We start from the raw sequence: 19,885 nt of genomic DNA on the forward strand, positions 1-19,885 counted from the left end.
TGGCTTTTACATTTCTGGGATAATAAGTAGACTATAAGCTGCTCCAGTACACGGTCTCTCCGTGTGTTTAATTTCATCCAAATCAATTCAAAGGTTACTGCGTTTCTAACAAACATCCAAACTATATCTGCTTCTTGCATTTTTAACTTTACTTGTATTATAAGTAAACGTTTGACCAGTAGAACTTGTGGCTCGTGCTGTTCTTTCTTGTTGCACTCGCTTCATCCGATCTCAAGCATTGCTAATAGAATCTATTGATTCCCGTGTTTTTCACGTCAAGCCAGTTGTACCTCGTCCTTCAGTATAAAAAACAAAACGCACTTTCTTTTCTAATGGTACAAACAATTCAATAAACCATATCCCGTCACGGTGGAGTGCATTCGCTCCCAGAGTCCGACAATGGGTCCCATAAATCGTGAGCACAATGTAGCCCTTATCAAAGAAGGCCTTCGGCGCCGGCGCCCGCGGCTACGCTTATCAACTAAAATGTATTCTTAAATTGCTTACATTTTACGAATTCCATGACGGAACGCTGTGTGTGGTTTGCGATTTAAAAATGCACTGCAAAAGATATCGGTTGGTAAAAACCAGCATTTATAAGATAGATCTCTTGGATACGAAAGTATATTTTGCCACCAAAATGGTTTTTTGTAGTCTAAAGTTTGTGTCACAGTAACCGCGCATGCGCGTAGAGGAGGATGAAACTTTAAAGCGAACTAGCGACAGGAATGGACCTTGGGAAAACTTCTGACAGGTTGTGACAGGTTAGTCTGAAGTTTTTGGTTTGAATTTGTTGGCCTATGTTCAGCAGTAGACTTCCAAAGGGTGAAGATGATTATGACATGGAAAATTTAATAACTAAGATTGGCTTAACACAGACAAGTAGGGGAAGTGTTGTTTGATGTAATCTTTTGGTGTGTCTGTTTATTGAATGTCCTGGCGCTAATCGTCAGACGAGCGACTTGATGGTATAGAAAATGAACGATCATTAATCTTTTTTAACCGACTTTAAATAAGGAGGATGTTCTTAATTCGACTGTATTTTTTTTTATGTCACCTCAGATCTTTTGACTGGGTGAACCAATTTTGATAATTCTTTTTTTTATTCAAAATATATCTTGTTTTTATTTTTTTTTTAATGCTTTGAAAAGACGAGCTTGCCTTTCGCCTGATAGTAAGCGAGCGCCCATAAACAGTAGAAACAACATCCAACACCTTGAATTACAAAGTATTATTTGGTACTCCAATGCGCTCGCCATCGTGAGACAGTAGATGTTAAGTCTCATTATGTCCAGTAGTTACACTGGCTACAATTTCCTTCAAACTGGAACACAACAGTGACTACACACTACTTGGCGGCAGAAATAGCTATTGCGGTGGTACCTACCCAGGCGTACTCATACGAGAGACCTAACACCAATGTTTTTCCTCACATTCCCTATATTATATGAGAAGGCGGCAGTAAAGCGGCCGTCTCCTTATACGCGCGCGACTATGCCACTATAGCTAAAACGGGATAACTGCCAGACGTTGATCTTTGCTTACCAATAGGGATGTACCGTTGATCACAAATAAATGGACGTGTACAAATAAATAAAATTGATTTTACTGATGTGCTTTGAATACTAATATAATGAGGGTGACTTGTACTGATAAATTTATCTCTATGATTGATGGCGTGGTATGCTGAGGTCTCGGATTCGAAACTGCCCCTTTCAAGGACAGTGGTAATGCCAGACCCAGTGACATTGTGAGACTTATCTTCGACTTTAGCGTGTTGAAGTTTTATGTAGTATTTTCATTCTATCTTTCGATAGTGTTACTGTTAATTGGCATCTTTGATTTTCCATCACTATCAGTTCGTCTCTTCTTTCGGTCCTTCTTCTATCTCTTCTCATCATCATCAACATTTCAGCCGGGAATCGTCTACTGCTGGACATAGGCATCCCCCATTGATCCATCCATCTATACCTCGTCCATCGGACTCCGGCGGCCCTCACCAGGTCTTCTCCTCTCTATAACTAAAAATCACACAGTCATTCATATATCAATTGTGTATAAGACAAATAAACAATCAGTAATACACAACTAAAATATTCCATTATACAATTACATTAGATCCAACCCTGGTAATCAGAGTGAAGGAATCCGAACGTCGTTGGTTATTGCATTCTTCGGGGAGTCGGGCCTGTGGCGCGTAACGTACGGTTTACTACAGCAATGCGGCGGCTATGGGGACACACGAAGCTATTACGATGTGGATAGATTAGTTGTAATCTTAATAATATTATAAATACCAGTTGGTGAAAGTGTTTGGATGTTTGTTAGAACTAAACTTAGCAAGGGGTGATCGCATTTTAATGAAATTTGGCACATACATAGAACATGTCTTGGATTAAAGCGTGGGTTGCTAGTTATCCCGGTAACATGCTCTCGTGGGAAACAATTGGACTTTTTAATTTATTATTTAAACAGATGGCGATATGTATCGGTACAGTAATTAAGAGATCTTTGTGGAGAGATTGGTTTTTCACGCTGGCGACGCCAAGAACAACAACTGGTTAATAATAAATTAATCAACATTAGTATCGTGTTCGAATTGAGACTGATTGTAAATAATATTAGTTAAAAGTGAACGTAGAAACTACTAGATGGATTTTTATGATATTTGGCACATAGTGAACCCAAAATGTTGACCCACAGAGTTCATTTTATCAGGCTAAAGCAAATCCTGTTTTGAAATACAGGATCCTTAACACGGAGACCTGCAGAGTATTTCTGGGAAAAGCCTTCCACGGCAAAACGCTTTACATTCTCATTCCGAGCAGCCCTAGCGTAATCAGTCAGTTTTGCTCGCTGTTTATTGCATTCCGTTTTGGCGAGCGCGTTACGTACGTTACTCCAGACGGTTATCTACAAAGCGGTACCGTTCGTGTTTATGGAAACTTGTCTTAAATCGATATTGTTACCTCGGGGTCGTAAATTATTTGTAGCGTTGTTGGTCTACTGGTAGCGTTCTAGAGCTGCAAGATTTTACACTACAATAATTTGTTTTCGGTCATACTCTTTGGTCAATCAAAACTGACGGATGTGTTCTATATGGCTTTCATCGTCTCAAAAGTAGAATGGTCAGTGAGTTCAATAGGTGTGCCTCTCCCTAAAATTGGGTAGACGGCGAGTTTAATATTTTCAGTATTAATAAAGGGAACAACAAATGGTAATTGCAAAGTGCCAATCGAGCTAGCAATCGTACTGCAGACAATGCTGTCCGCAACTCTACTTCAACATCTCAAACACATTACAGATTAAAGAAATCACTGGAAAACGAACGCAAGTTTTTCTCGCAATTATTTACAACTCAAAAGGAAGTTAGCAGAACTAGTATTAAATCTGCCATAGCCCATCAAACAAAAAATAATAATCGATGTATAGGAATAACACCGCGAGTCGGGATCGACGCGGCAAAAACGGATCCCAGCCATATTTGGCCGGGCTAATGAGGCTAATGGGCCCTCTGTATAATGGGGAGGACACCGCGCTCCCACGACAACTGTGCTTTTTACGCTTCTTTTCGGTGTTACCATTCTCGATTGTAATTTTCTATGACTAAGCGGTTTGATTCTGGAAAATGTTGAGTTTTTTCTTTTTTAAAGTCGATAGTAAATGCCACGTCGGTTATAAACGGTGGAGCTATAGAATGTTTATGTATAAGGTATTAAGGCACTGTACTACGTTCATTAGCCTAACTTATTATGCAGCTTCATACGCTTAGTGATTAATGCTGAATATATTATTTTCCAAACCGGAACATAAGACTTGACCTCTGCTTGAGGGGAGAAAAAACAACACGTATTATACACTTAAAATATCAGATTTCGTGACATCGAATTTGGGCTATTTATGATTAGGTGTTATTACAATATGATTATTTACATTGAATACAGCTCCATCTAGCGAGACCAGCTTGAACTACTTTATTTATATTCCTGATAATTTACAGCAATATTTAAGTTTAACTTAAGTTTATTACGCAGTTCAATGGTATTCCCGCTAAAATAGACAATAGCCTGCTGAATCATTGGATGCGTGCGCACGCGCACCGCTGCGCCGCGCCGCACACAAAGGAAGCGGTTATGCGCAGGCGGTTGTAAAACCACCTGATGGTACGCGCATGCGGGCTGTCTGTTCATCTGTTGCCTCAGGTCAGGGCTGTGATTTTGTAACTTAATGAGATTATGGACCTTTTATTTGAAATCTGAATTAAAGGGATTTAATCGCCTCTCTACTTAAATTGTTTTAATATGTGATTGGTATAACAAAAAATCTGAGTATAGCTTTTGCTCGCGACTGCGCCTTTAAATTGCTAATGTAAATGACTAGGTTCATTATAGTCCAATGTATCCAGCCAGCAAATAGACAACATGCATAGAGCCTTAAAAATAAAATTCATTAAACAATAGCAGACACTTACCTCTTTACACCTCTACAAGGACCAAAAGGAAGCTATCAGCTCGCTCAATCATAGCTCTCCCGGCTTCCATGTGACTTGTATTTGAATAAGTGATGCCAATCGTGCTGGGAGGCGAGGCAGTGTCATTTCGACCACCTGATATCATCGCTCTTGGCTTAAATTAGCCTGGAATACTCGAAATAGGTGATGTTAGTGCATTAACTTGTTTCAGACCTTCTATTGTCTGATGTGGTGTTAAAACAGTATTGTTTTCAATTTTTTTTTTATTGTTTTGAATGATGAGGTGAGCTTGCCATGCGCCTGATGGTAAGTGATACGACCGCCCATAAACAGTAGAAACACCATCCAACAAGTTGAATAACCAATGATTGTTTGATATTCTACTGCGATCGCCATCCTGAGACATGAGATGTTAAGTCTTATTATGTCCAGTAGTTACACTGGCTACAAATGAAAATATAATCCAGAAAATTCACTTAAACCCGTCGAAAAATAGAGGTGTAGGTATACGTTTCTTGCATAAAGATTTGTGGCGTAGCAATAAGCAATCTAACTTTGAAATGACCTGCACATGAGTATTATAAAACACAACGTGTATGAATTTCAATGTGGAAGTAATTTTTTTACTACTGAACCAATTTTGAACATGAATACGTAAATAAATAAGCCTTTATTTCTACATACATTTCAACATATAATTTGCTTATTTTTTTATTATTTTATAAACCCATTCTCGTAGTAGTGGAATACAGCATGCTATTTCTTGGTTTCGGCATCTGGTTCTTGCTTATTTCAACTTTGACCAATGAAGAGAGTAGTAGAAGATTATGTGGTAATGTGCTGTATGTGCTTAAAGGAGAAACAAAACCAACGAGTCTCGACTGACAACTGTGTTTATTATTTTAACTTATATTAATACTCTACAATTACATGAAATGTGTATTTCATACATATTAAGTCCCCACAAATTAAAAATGTAATTCTCAAGTTGTCGGACACTATCGTAATGGCTCGTAGTCTGTTCATAACTTTATAATTGTATTCTTAATTCTATATTATGTCAATATGTGTATAATATTGTGGGTTATATGTTTGTGCATACATTTAGATTAAGATTAATAATAATATCAGCCCTGTATTATATACTATCCCACTGCTTAGCACGGGCCTCCTCTACTACTGAGAGGGATTAGGCCTTAGTCCACCACGCTGGCCTAGTACGGATTGGTAGACTTCACACACCTTCGAAATTCCTATAGAGAACTTCTCAGATGTGGAGGTTTCCTCCCGATGTTTTACTTCACCGTTAAAGCGAACGATAAATTCACAAAGAATACACGCATGATTTTAGAAAAGTCAGAGGTGTGTGCCCTTGGGATTGGAACCTGCGGACATTCGTCTTGGCAGTCCGTTCCGCACCCAAGTATCGCCGCTTTAAGATAAGATTACATTGTAATATTCTTTAACATGCAACCGTTTATTGTCCCTGCAAATAAAAAGTATAATACAAATTAATTGATTAATATCCTTTGAGAAAGAACGCACTTCAAACCTCAATAAACCACAGCCAGGGTTCAAAGACCAGGCCCCGTGAACCCAAACGTCTCGTCAGCGTCGCGTGTCGCCTGCCGAGAGACCACACGCGAGATTGCGATGTTCCACGCTTGTCATTTGTTTGTTTTAAATTAGCCATTTCAAGTACGATTTGATGTGGTTGTTTTGAGCTGTTTTTTAACCGACTTCAACAAAAGAAGGTTATTAATTCGACATGATTTTTTTGTTGTGATAACCTTGGTGAGTACTAGATAGTACATGAGACAGATATTTTATTTATTTTAGGATTTAGATTTCGGGATATGATCATGTTATCTTGCTCTTACTCAGAAATAGATAAACTGTTAAATTAGAATAATAGTTAGCCAATTTTGATTTGATGTTAATACTAACTTATAAATGGTAGGTGGTCAGTTTACATATGTATACATTACGTACAGTAAGACGTAAAAGTAGTTGAACAAATTCAAAATTTCTAGTCTTTAAACTTTTGTGTTCTCAGCTATAACATTTCTTCAATAAAAAGGAACTTACTTACTTTATTTTAGATAAAGAAAAAATAATATTTGAAGGTATTGTGAAGAAGCGTTTCAAAGTTTTGACTATATTCAGCTTGTGTGACTGACTGACGTCTTTTATGTCGAAGGGTTAGGAAGTGTGAGGCGCATATAGCGGACCAACGTATAACCAAGCTATTTTCCACCCCATGACATAATAGAGGGTGACATATACATGGCGTATCATCCACGTATATTCTCGATGTAGCGTCTAAATTTGCCTAGCAACTTTGTCTTTTATCAAACCTATTTTTATTTCGAATATATTCGAATTTAGAACACTAATTCATTCTACCTTCTAGAACATTACACAAAACACGACAAATCGTTCTCGTTTCCAAGTTCAAAGTACGTAAGACAAAGTAACAATAGTTTAAAATAGGAAGCGGCAGTCAGTAAACAGTTTATTTTAACTTATAAGGAAGGGACCGGTTGAACGCGTCCCTCTTTCCTCTCTATTACTTGTTAAAAGAAAGGTAACATGTGTACTGCGCAGTATTGACCTGCCTGATTAATTTCAATAGCATTAATATTAACGGTAATTTTGTTTAGTGAATAAAATTAAAGTGCTTGTTGCGAGGTTTATATCCTATGATAATGTTTAAGTAAGAAGCTATTTTACCAAGTTTAAACATAAATATACATCTCGAATTTATCCCCGAAGGTGTAGGCAAAGGGCAACCAGGCAACAAATATTCGTCATGAGTATTACGTCCTACGATGTGAAGTCATTGATTCCCAAAGTGGTCCAGGTGGACCCCCAGGGATCCACGGGAGACTTGACCAAACATGAAGGTCAACAATTCATAAGCAGGGTCCACGAAATTTTTTCTGGATTGATAGTAAAGTACTAAAATATTGGTTAGACTTCACCTACAATTTGAACCTTTTTTTGAATTACTACTTACTTTCCAAAAAGATATGCGGTCCGCGATACAAATAAAATATTAATAAAATTTTAGCTACCTTATTCAGATTGTCCAAGCCGGGAATAGACTCCAAGATATTCGCCGCCCACGCTCAACCACTGGGCTAACTGAGATAAGATCTAACAATAGTGTTACAGCCACTCTATTTATACAGCTTCCGGCGTTTCTTCGACATCCTCACCCCGGCTCATTACCGATGATCGATTGAGGGTAGACAGGTAAATAAAAATAACTACATATATAGAAAGGTAGGCAGGTACATCCTACTAATTATAAATGCGAAAGTTTGTGACGATGGATGTATGTTTGTTCCTCTTTCACGAAAAAACTACTGAACGGATTTGAATGAAACTTTACAGTAATATTGGCTATACATCAGAATAATGCACAGGCTACAATTTATAATGATTTTGTGTAATTTGGTCATGATATAACGATGCATATCAAGTAAGTTGGAAAAAAATATCTTGGAAAACTCGTTCACGCGTGCGAAGCTGCGAGCAAAAGTTAGTATTGTATAATTTGTGTATCTATTACGCGATCAGCATACATAACTTTTAATTAATAAATTAATTATTGAATTAAGTTTAAGTTTTCAATAATTATGCAGAAGACTAACAATGATGTTAATTGCGGTCAAAAGACTTTAAAATCATTTAAAAAAAATAATTAAGCCAAAATACTATCGATTCTATAATTTTTGTTACATTTTTTATAAGATATAAACTATTATAAGCTTATCTGGTGAGAGATCTGTAGCGTGTGAAAGTCCGCCTGTGTAGGTACCTCCGCAATGTCTATTTTTGCCGCCAAGTAGCAGTGGGTAGTCACGGTTGTGTTCCGGCATACAAGGACATTGTAGCTAGTGTAACTACTGGACGTAATAAGACTTACACCTCATGTCTCAGGATGGCGACCGCAGTGGACTACCAAACAATACTTTGTAATTCAAGGTGTTGGATGGTGTTTCTACTGTTTATGGGCGGTCGTATCGCTTACCATCAGGCGATCGGAAGCTCGTCTCGTCATACAAAGCAATAACAAAATCTGTTTTATAATATAGAACTTGATTTTGTATACATTATAAATCTTTTTGCTTTTCTCCAATTGGTACGTACAAAGTAATTGGGTACCGAAGGTCCGTACAAATCGTGCGTGACTAGGAAATGCCGGATGCCATTGTTGCTAATACGGGGGTGCGTGGTGTAAGGAGTATTTACTGAGATTGCGCACTCGTGAGCAAGCGCTCTTACTCTATTGAATGATTATATATCAATACAGTTCTTAGAACTGATGGCCGTTAGGGCGGAAAAGTTCTGGAGTGGCGACTACCAGAAGACGCAGCGTAGGCAGGCCCCCCACGAGATGGACTGACCTGGTGAGGGTCTCTGGAGTCCGATGGATGAAGGCGTCCCAGAACCAGTCTCTGTGGCGCTCAACGGGGAAGGCCTATGTCCAGCAGTGGACGATTCCCGGCTGAAATTATGATGATGATGATGATGACACTTAGAAAGAATGTAATTAAGACTCTGATTATTTGCGTGTCAGTGTAAGGTTTTGAATGATTTTCTGCTTGACCAACTGGTTGAACATCTAAGCTTTGTAGCAAGGGAGAATAGATTTTAACTCAATGTGACATTAGATTCAACTTTAACTTAAAATTGTGATAAAAGTGTAGGGTCAAAGGTCTATAATAATGTCAGTCATTGTAAACGTTTATTTTTCTGTTTATACAAGCACGGTAAAGTGACCCCACAGCACCTGATGGTAAATAGAGTGAGTTCAAATAAAATGTCGACTGACTAGTGATGATTACCTCTTGGCAGTCGACACAATTATGCCGGCCTGTTGGAACCGAATAAAAAGGCTATCTACCCCACTGATGAGCTAAAAATATATACAGGGTAAATTTTAAACACACCTGGGTGGCGAAGTCTATAATATAATAATGAAATATTTTCTTAGGAGTTTCGGATCCAATTTTGATGAAAATCAAGACTGGATCATTGAATTTTTGATACCTATTATAGAGCCAGTAATTTAATCCATTATTTTTGCCACGTCCACTTCCAAAATTCACTCCTTTTATTAAGAAATTCTCTGTTAAATTTTGATGAAAAGTAAATCTAGATCATTCCATTTTTGATAAACATCATAGAGCGAGGAAACGAACCCATTTATTGACCCACGTCGACTTCCAAAATTCAAACCTTTAAATAAGAAATCCTCTAATGAACAGTACTGTAGCAGCGAACACGACGGAAATTTTATTTAGTCTATTTTTACTTCTTCACATATTAAGTTAGTAATTATAATTTAACCCAAAAATGCCCACAATCACCCAGTTCGTATGTATTTATTCATCACCAAATTATCATAAGTCTAATGAGATATTTAAGACGCATAATGATCGCCCAATTACACCGGCGGCTTAACTGTTAGTTAAATTGCGGTGGTTACAACGAGTTAGGGTTGTCAAATGTTAAAAGTATAAATTTTCAACCAAGCATGCTGTTTTTATATTTTAATTTTTTCCCGACGTTTCGAAGACTTAGCAGCCTTTGTAGTTAGTTAGTTGTATAAGGAGACGGCGATAAAATCCGTAAAATAGTTTAATTTTAATGTCTAACATTCGTGTGAACATAAGAAATCATAATTCATGCAGGTCATTGATATATATGTACTAGATTTGGTGTTCCGTACACTCGTTGTTTTCGAGTCAACTGTACTGCAATCCGTTCACCTTGAGTATGATTTCAACATTGTCAGCGTGTGGTTATGTACGAAGTGACGCTCATGATATAAGAACTCAAGTCTTAGTGTAAACCGGGATGTGAATAAAAAATATTAGTCAAATAAGTAAAATTATTTGTTGTTCAAGTGAATAAACAGGTTATAACAGTGACTTTTTTATTGCAATTTTAGATCAGATATTGAACAAATAGTTTATATGGACGTTCGTGTCTATAGAATATACGTCAATGATTCAGGCACTGCGAAAAGTGTCCGCATTTTCAAGATCAGTATCTGCAATGGCGTGGGGTCTAATTTTCCTTCAGAGAACCCAACACAACATATAATAATAATAATAATATCAGCCTTGTATTATATACTTGCCCACTGCTGAGCACGGGCCTCCTCTACTACTGAGAGGGATTAGGCCTTAGTCCACCACGCTGGCCTAGTACGGATTGGTAGACTTCACACACCTTCGGAATTCCTATAGAGAACTTCTCAGACGAGCAGGTTTCCTCACGATGTTTTCCTTCACCGTTATAGCGAACGATAAATTCACAAAGAATACACACATGATTTTTTTAGAAAAGTCAGAGGTGTGTGCCCTTGGGATTTGAACCTGTGGACATTCGTCTCGGCAGTCTGTTCCACACCCAACTAGGCTATCGCCGCTTTAACATAACACAACATATAGGTACTAAAATACTTAATTGCAGTCTGCAAATTGTTCTAATGATAATTACATTCAACATAAATTCCGAAAGGGAATCTGGCAGAAATCGGGTCTTATGGACCTTTCGCCACTAGTATCGTGTTATACCCTGATTTAGGGAACAAATTGTGCGGTTTTTTCAAATCTAACATAACAATTAAAGGCTAAACTCTCTTATAGGTAAACTGCGATCGCGGGTAGTATAATGAAATCCGGTAGTTAAAAATCCTTCTCAAGCTATGATTGGATGGTTTAAATTTTTACCTTTTGTCTTGATTTTTTTATTATATCTAATGTCGTAATGTTTTAAAGTAGTTTTGACAACCCTACTGTAGAATGTCACGCATGCCGCAGGGCTCCGCGGTTACTTTAACTCAATTATATGGATTTTTGGTTTGCAATTAATGCTAAGTGCCATGGTGCATTGACCTGAGAATACCGCACAATATAATGAGAATTTCAGTTCATTAACCGCTTTGAAGCTGTAATCTCAGTTTGCTTTTTTATACGTACACTGCAAAGACCGCCTGCACGTGATGATAAGTAGAGTGCGGATAGAATGTCGACTGACGAGCGATGATTACCCCTCGGCAGTCGAAACAATTATGTCGGCCTGTTGAACCGGATATACACAGGCTGATCCTGGAACGCGACACTTACGTGTGCTACTATGGCAGGTTCTAGCACCTTGTGTACGGTGGTCGCTATCCAGGCGGATATAAAATATATCCTACCACCAGCAGCACAGACCGAGTGCGTGGTAACATGCAAGTAACATACATAGTAATTTACCACGCCCATAAATTAACCAAATATTAAAGTTTTATGGCCCGATCTCTTTCCAGCGATTCCATAAAATTATGAACCAATTCAAGTAACATGAATAATGAATCATAAGCCGTTTCTTATCAATACACCATGTAACTCAAATGCTTAAGTTGTTAAATATTAATATTAAAATACAGTTAACAATTTGTATGTTGTGTAATCTATAGAGCTATTAGACCGATTCTAAAAACATCTTTCACTAATTTATTTAGATATAATATTTAATTACTTTTATTCCAAGAAAATGTAGTATTTTATATTAGAATTAACTGTTACTTCACGAATTTATTTATCTATTTAGTACCTTTATAGTAAACGTGCACGGCGGCGATAGCCTAGTTGGGTGTGGAACGGACTGCCGAGACGAATGTCCGCAGGTTCAAATCCCAAGGGCACACACCTCTGACTTTTCTAAGATCATGTGTGTATTCTTTGTGAATTTATCGTTCGCTTTAACGGTGAAGTAAAACATCGGGAAGAAACCTGCACATCTGAGAAGTTCTCGATAGGAATTTCGAAGGTGTGTGAAGTCTACCAATCCGCACTAGGCCTGCGTGGTGGACTAAGGCCTAATCCCTCTCTGTAGTAGAGGAGGCCCGTGCTCAGCAGTGGGCAAGTATATAATACAGGGCTGATATTATTATATTTATTATATAAACGTGCACGGGCAGTTTGTTCGGTAGCAACATAAACGCCTTGATTCCTCATAATTGCAATGTGTCGATACGGTGACATTGCAAACATTCAATATCTTCGCAGTGATTTAAAAATAGAAGCGTTCCAGACGATTATTTAACCGCCCGTGCGCGCACACTCTTATTGACAAGGCCTCAGTTTCGCCGAAACAGACAAGTTTACTCCACTCGGACCAAAATTAAAAAAATGTTTTAGTGTCACTTCCGCTTTCATAATTCCTAAAATGTATTCAATTAACAGCCCGATGCAATGGAGCTGCGTTTTGTTGATGCGAGATTACAGGGTCGTAATTAGGGATTTTGTGGTGGGTTTAATTTTTAGGATTTTTTTCATATAATAATTAGGTTTTTTTTGTTTCTATTCAAATTAATGCTGTTAATTTATCATTATACAACAAATAAAAAAGTCTAAATAATTTATAAATCAAAGTTAACAACGAAAGTGAGTTTATATTTTATAAATAAATCATAGTTTTTTCCTCTCAAGTAAATTAACTTTTTGTCCCCTTGCCCACATTCTCCAAATTCCAACGTTTAAAAAATACTTGGGTTATTAATATATCTCCTTTGTCTATAAATCATTGTCCTTCTACCTGTAGCTGTCGGAATAATATGTCTTGTGACTAAGGGAATGCGATGCTTTTCATAGAACATTAGCTGTAATAAAAAAACATTTTATTTTAGAAATTACAAGTCTTATGCCATTTTGATAACTTTCAAAAAGATTCATAAAGAATTGTATTCGGTTGTAAAATATAGTAAAAATAATTCATATAAAAAAAAAATATCTTCGATAAAAAAATTACAAATCAGATTTCGAATATTATTCCAAATTTAAAATTTGGAATATTCTTTTGACCCCCGTTATAACACCTCAGTCCCGCACAATTTCTTTGATCGTTCCACTAAGTAGAGGCACTGGCACTATGATGGTACAGTCAACAACTCACAATGCACTTCCTGTTTACCGAAACCGCCACATTTACTCGTCGAGCGCATGTGTCAATAGAGTTCAGTATCCACTGTGACATGTGCCAGCAGTACGGGTTACATAACATATTAAGGCAACATCACGCCTGTTTTCTCAGGGGTAGGCACTGTGCAAGGATATAATACGTTTCGGCTACGTCGCTCCTATATAATGATGACTTTATAGCCATTTGCCAGGCATATTTTTTACATATCTGTCGCGTTCCGAGATCAGCCTGTGTATATTCTGTCCAATAGGCCGACATAATTGTGTCGACTGCAGAGGGGTAATCATCTCTCGTTAATCGACATTCTATTGGACCCCTCTCCACTTACCGTTAGATGCAGTGGAGTAATTTTACCGTGCCCGGATAAAAAAAAAATTTGTGCACTATAATATTTCCTGCGTACCGGGCTGAGCTCTGTTAAAATTGGCCGCCATGGCTGAAATTCGGCTAACAGGGATTCATTCATTAATTTATTCTTAATATTAGTTTGCTATACACAGGTGCACTCTCCGTTCCATGACTCTCGTAGTCCGGTGGGATGGCAATGCAACATAATGTGAGAGAGATCAGGCGCAGGATCAACGGCTTTATGTGCTTTCCGAGACATGGGGATATTGCACCGCATATCCTAACTCCGAGCCGCGCCTAATTACTAAGATGGAAAAACTCAGAAATTATATTTGGCCCAAATTATATTCGGGATTCCAACCAAGGACTTCGCAGTAGTCGTACTCGAACCGTGTATTACAACTACGCCATCGAGGCCGTCATCAACTTTTTCGCAAATATATATTCATATTTCAACGTCTGTACGTTACAGCAAGTGTTCGTACAGTTTTGTTTGCTACTACTTACTCGCATATCGTATTTATTCGTATCTGTGATAGGCCATAAATCACACTGTCTCGTTTAGCTGAAATTTATTTAACATTAATAATGGTAATTAATCAAATGAGCATAAACACGTTTCCTTCTTCAGAGGCATTTGTAACAAACTTGCTAGCTAATAGGATGGTTTGGGTGTATGTTTGATTGTACTTTTATTGAACATCAACGTTTTTGTTAGGAGATTGGGAAATTGTAAATTTTTTGAGGTTTGTCATATTTCGCTTTCTAATTAGAAAGTCGATGTTCTGTATTCTTTTTTAATAGATGAATATTAAATATAATTAATTGATCTTAAGAATACTGTAATATAGACAATAAAATCGGGAAGCTGTGGTGCAGCTGTGCCTACCCAATCTATACTTCTATACTATTATAAAGAAGAGTTTTTTTGAACGAGCTACTCTCAGGAACTGCTAAACTGATTTGGATTTTTTTTTCTAATAGGAAGCTACATTACTTTTAAAGCAAACTACATTATTTTTCAAGCGGGCGAACAAAAAGGAGTTCTTACTATAAATGAAATCGCGGGCAAAACTAGTATGAATACAAACTGATTCCATAGCGTCCGTGCCGACATAATGTGTGCAATTTATGTGTTTTGTGCGGTGCGTGGCCCGCTTGCAATATCCACGTAAATGGATTTCGCGTGTGGAACTCGTGTTATTCTTGTTTCAGATTCACACTTGGTATGCAGGTTACATCTCTCATTTGAGGAGTTTGTAGATGATTTAAAGTATTTTGTATCCAACTGATTAACACTGTTACGTCATAATTAAGGACTTGTAACTTACCTTGTATACTGAATCATGTTTCTTTGTGCTAATAGACTTATGACCTTACAAAAAGAAAGGCATTTATAACTAGAATTAATGGATGTAACTTTCGCGGTAGTTTTTCTGTTGCTATGTTCTCGAAGGAAGGAAAGGTAACAGACCATCTGATGAATTTAGGAACATTTACGCCAAAAAATAACTATTGTATTTAGACTAAACTGTACTTAAGTTAGAAGCAGTGGCGAAAAGTCCATATAATTGGATTCTTGCCGGCTTCCCTTTTAGTAAAATTTATGTAGAATCGAATTATCATTAGAATGATGATTTCTTATGTTTACGCGAATGTTAGACATTGAAATTAAACTAATTTTCGGATTCTATCGCGGTTTTTAGTATTTTATTTTTGTTTTGAAGACTTTGCAGCCTTCATGGTTAAGGGGGTGACTCACCAATATCATTAGAATTATTTGCAGACCGTTTTTATGCATATTAGTACCTATATGTTGTGTCGGGTTCGCTTTCGGAAAATTTCACCTTTCGCCACTGATTAGAATACTTAAATCACTTGTACTATCAAAGGCACTTGAGATACTATAGTTGTAAGGTTACATATGTATACATCGGTTATGGAAGCATAAACCCCAACATATGCATCTGCTCTAGATAATGCTATCGGGTTGTTATGCGTTTGTGGTGGCGTGGCGTGCTTGACTGATTCGATTCCTGATTGAGGATTTCCCACGATGGAATCATTGATCATAATTTTATGTCGGCAGGACACACCTAGTGCAACATGACTCGTTTATTTCGTCTCATGATAATGTGATGTGGAAGACTTTCAATACAAAACACCTCATGTGTATTTTTAAGAATTGCGTCACAATATTTTTATTGGAATTAAATAATAAGATGATCATGCCTCTCGCCTGATTGTAACGTATTTTTTCGACCTGATAATTTAACCCTTATAGCTTAAATATGCTGCCGTCTTTTTAATGACGCTGCAACTTTATTCAACAGTTAAGAAATATGTAACCTTATTACAAATCTAATTTATTGTGAACGCGCACTAAGTTTGTATTGTTTGTGGTCAACTACACGTACTTGTATGCTTCCGGTTTTAAAAATTTGACTTTCTTGTTGTTTTAACTCGTATAGTTGCCTAATAAAAACTAACTGCGTATAATAATTCAGTATTTTATCAAGCTTACTCAAAACTCCTTTTCATTCTTAGGTCGTGCGCTGCTAGACCGGCTGAGCAGTACCACGGTAGCAGAGGTGACGAGCGAGGCGGGCGGGACGCTGTTGCCCGCGCCGCTCGACGTGGCGCCGTACTCCGCGGTCGCAGCTAATGCCACCTGTGGTGCTATGGGGGCTGAGGAGTACTGCCGAGACACGCCGGGAAAGTAAGTATACTAGTAGCGAAGCGTCCATACATCCCGATTCCTACCGGCTTCCCTTTTAGCTTTATTAACGTTTCTCTTAGTTTTTGTTTTCTATTAAATTGGCCGCGACATGTTAATCAAGGCAGTTGCTTTTTGCCTTAGTTACCTTTAGAAAAATTCTCCATTCGCCACTGGAGTATACTAGAGTATAATGTACTATATTCATAGCAATACTTGTAAGGAAAAGTCGACAGCAGAGAAGACACCTTGCTGTGGAGTTTAGCCGTAAGAAACAATATTATATCATCGAAATGAAACTGTTTTTCGGATTTTATTGCTGTTTTTTATATTATATGTTTTTATTGTATGTAGATATTGTAACTTTGACTTTTCAGACGACCTACACCTTAGTCTTTCCCGTGATGTTTAGCATTCGCGTAAATATAAGAAATCATAATATTATGTCATTAACCCGGAACGAAAGTAAATAATAATATAAATGTTCTACTTCCCAATTGGGATAATATGTAGGCGATTTTTGTTGGTATAATAAACAAACGAGCTCAGCGATGGTCTCTCTTGAGAGTACGTAAGTTATGGCTCTCCAATTTTCATAAACAGTACAAGAATCACCTTTAAATTTTTAGTGTTATAGTGTTGCCTTGCACTCGCCTATCTGAAACTTAGAGTATTATAATTTACTACTTTCTACATCATGCTGGTGGTTGGTTATATTTTATAACCGCTCATATAGAAACCACCGTATACAAATTGTTAAAACCCGCCACAGTGGCGGGCACGTGTGTCGCGTTCCGGGATCATCTTGAGTATGTCCGGTTCCAATAGGCCGGCATAATTGTGTCGACTGCCGAGGGGTAATCTCTCATCAGTCGAAATTCTATTGGACCCCACTTCACTTACCATCAGGTGCAGTGGGGTCAATTTGCTGAGCACGTATAAAAAAAATTATGGCGTAAAGGAGATAGGCAAAACTTAATTTTCATGTATATTTCAGACGCGGCGTAGTATGCGACGTGTGCGAGGGCCCAGACGGGTCCCCATCCCGCCGCCACCCGCCGGCCCACGCGGTGGACGGCGACCCCAACACGTGGTGGCAGAGTCCCATCCTGGCCGTCGGACATGAGTATCGACATGTGGAGTTTGTGGCCACGCTGCCTGGTGTGAGTATAGTTTTAGCTGGGTGGGGTTAACCCTATTCTCATACCCATAGTCTAGCATGTTTTTGTAGAAGTAATCTTTAATCTTCAGTGACACAAATTGAGTTCAATATAAATATAAGAAATATTTTGTTTTATACATGTTTTATGTGTAACAGCAAAATTAAAAAATCATCAAAATTTATGAAAGCAATTGGTATTGAGTGAGGGTGACATTATCACGCTATTTTACGCGTACTGAAATGGCAATGATGTTAAAACGTTAGATAGAAGTCTGAATGGATATTTACGTCTTCCTGGACACAAAGTTTTATTAATTATTACTAATACGTTATTATTCCGTCATTACTATTACAATGTTGAAAGTTGTATTCTGAGGAACGAAGGCAGACGCTGTCAACTTGTTACCGACACGTAGCAATACAGAACTAACACTGTAGTTGCTGTAGCACTTGGTTTGATATGAATATCGCTTTCGACCACTAATTGTCAGCGCATGCGCATCACTAAAATTAGATTTATTGAAAGTTCGTCATCGTCGCAACGCAATGTTTTTAGACAAAAACATAAACCAGACGAGTGTAGTGCGTGGGCACTGGTCGCACCTCAGACGCGCCCACGCGGCGACCGGCGACCGGCGACCGGCGACCTCCGTAGGTCGGAACTCGGACCTCTGTGTACACGACAAACAGTGTTGTTCTTTTGTCTTCAAATAGGGCTGCTATTCGGGAATATTTTTTATGATTATTGAGTTACTGGTTTTCTTTTTACCTGCCTGAAAATAGGGCTGCTAAAAAAATAAAAAAAGATAACATGTGCTTTCGTGGAGTTCATATTATTGTGTTTTGTTTTAGGTCACTAGGTTTGCCATCTCTTGATCCTTTTTGGTTGTGGGAAGAGAACAATTAGTGTGTCCCTTTATGTGTGACTGTTTTAAAGGGAATATATTGGTCAATATTAGTCTTTAGATATAAGAGACTTATGACATTGATAATGTAGTGTTGAAAAATTAAGAAAATAGGTATAGGTAACAAAGAAAGGGAGCTTGAAACGAATTAGTTATAATTTATCGTACATACAACAGTATTAAGAAATATATTGTTATGTGAAGCTTACCTGATTATTTTAGTTTCACACTTAAAAATATAGATAGAAAAAAACGATTAAAAGCCTTACTAATGCAGACTAGACAATTATAACGTTTTCACCTCTATTTCTTTTTTAATATACTCAACGGATAATTAAAATACAACAAAAAAAAATTGTGTTTTTGGTGTCAACCCTAACATTTTCTACGTGTAAGTCGTGGACTCTAGTTGTAACTGTCAAAAACAACAATTACAGTCATTATTTACACTGTAGGTCAGTTAATGTAAAATATTTAGATTTTTTATTGTAATATTTTGGGAACGGGACCTTCTTAACTGGGCAGAGGTTTTCGATTTCAATAGACATTAAGACACAGACTGATAGACCAGTAATGAATTGAGCGATTTTTTAGTTTGCCTTTTTATTATTCCTGGCGCGGCAAAGCGACTGCACTGCATCTGATGGTAAGCGGAATGCCGTCCAGATAAAGTATCGAATGGCAACAGATGGCCATGCTATTCAACACAATTATGCCGGCCTACTAAGATGCTTCTTCACGCTATTGCGGAAGAATGTATATAATATGTTTATTTTATATGAGTAATGGCTCTTAATAGCGAAACGTAATCCACGTGTTTATGTTGTTATTTTTACAAATTTCTGTACACTATCATTTCTTTACGGTAACATGTATACTTTAATAAGATAAAATATTATTTTTGTTTTATTACAATACAAACATAAACTAAATGTTAATATCTCATCCTCTACCAGTGATCGTCCTGAGCCGAGGTTTGTAATCCGTTAGTGGGTTACCCTCAGCATGGTCATTTGATATTCAAGGGTTGCGAGCGCCTAAAGCGCTCAACCAAATTCCGGTATATGTGTAAACCGACTCTTGGCGGGCTAACAAATGTAAGGCAGGTTAAAAAACACAAAATTTTAAATTCATTCAGCTACTCGCTCATAGATGGCGTTGTAACTCAATTTTAATAACGTTACATAGTTTTTTACATTAAACATTTCTCCTGGCTAAAAAGAAAAAGATCCAAGCATATTTTGTAGAAACTTAAAGGCATTTAAAAATCCTCCTACACACTATAATTCAGACCT

The 19,885-nt window shown here is 37.5% G+C and overlaps 1 protein-coding gene across 1 annotated transcript in view; it reads left to right on the forward strand.

The window, feature by feature from the left end:
• Nucleotides 1-19,885, forward strand: part of LOC115445344 (laminin subunit alpha-1) — a 162,586-nt gene that overhangs the window by 31,538 nt on the left and 111,163 nt on the right. Inside the window, 2 exon segments of the mRNA XM_037441751.1 lie at nt 16,355-16,526; nt 17,521-17,686. Coding sequence (XP_037297648.1) covers nt 16,355-16,526; nt 17,521-17,686 — 338 coding nt within the window.

The sequence above is a fragment of the Manduca sexta genome, chromosome 23, assembly GCF_014839805.1.
Source record: "Manduca sexta isolate Smith_Timp_Sample1 chromosome 23, JHU_Msex_v1.0, whole genome shotgun sequence".
NCBI classification, from domain to species: Eukaryota; Metazoa; Arthropoda; class Insecta; order Lepidoptera; family Sphingidae; genus Manduca; species Manduca sexta.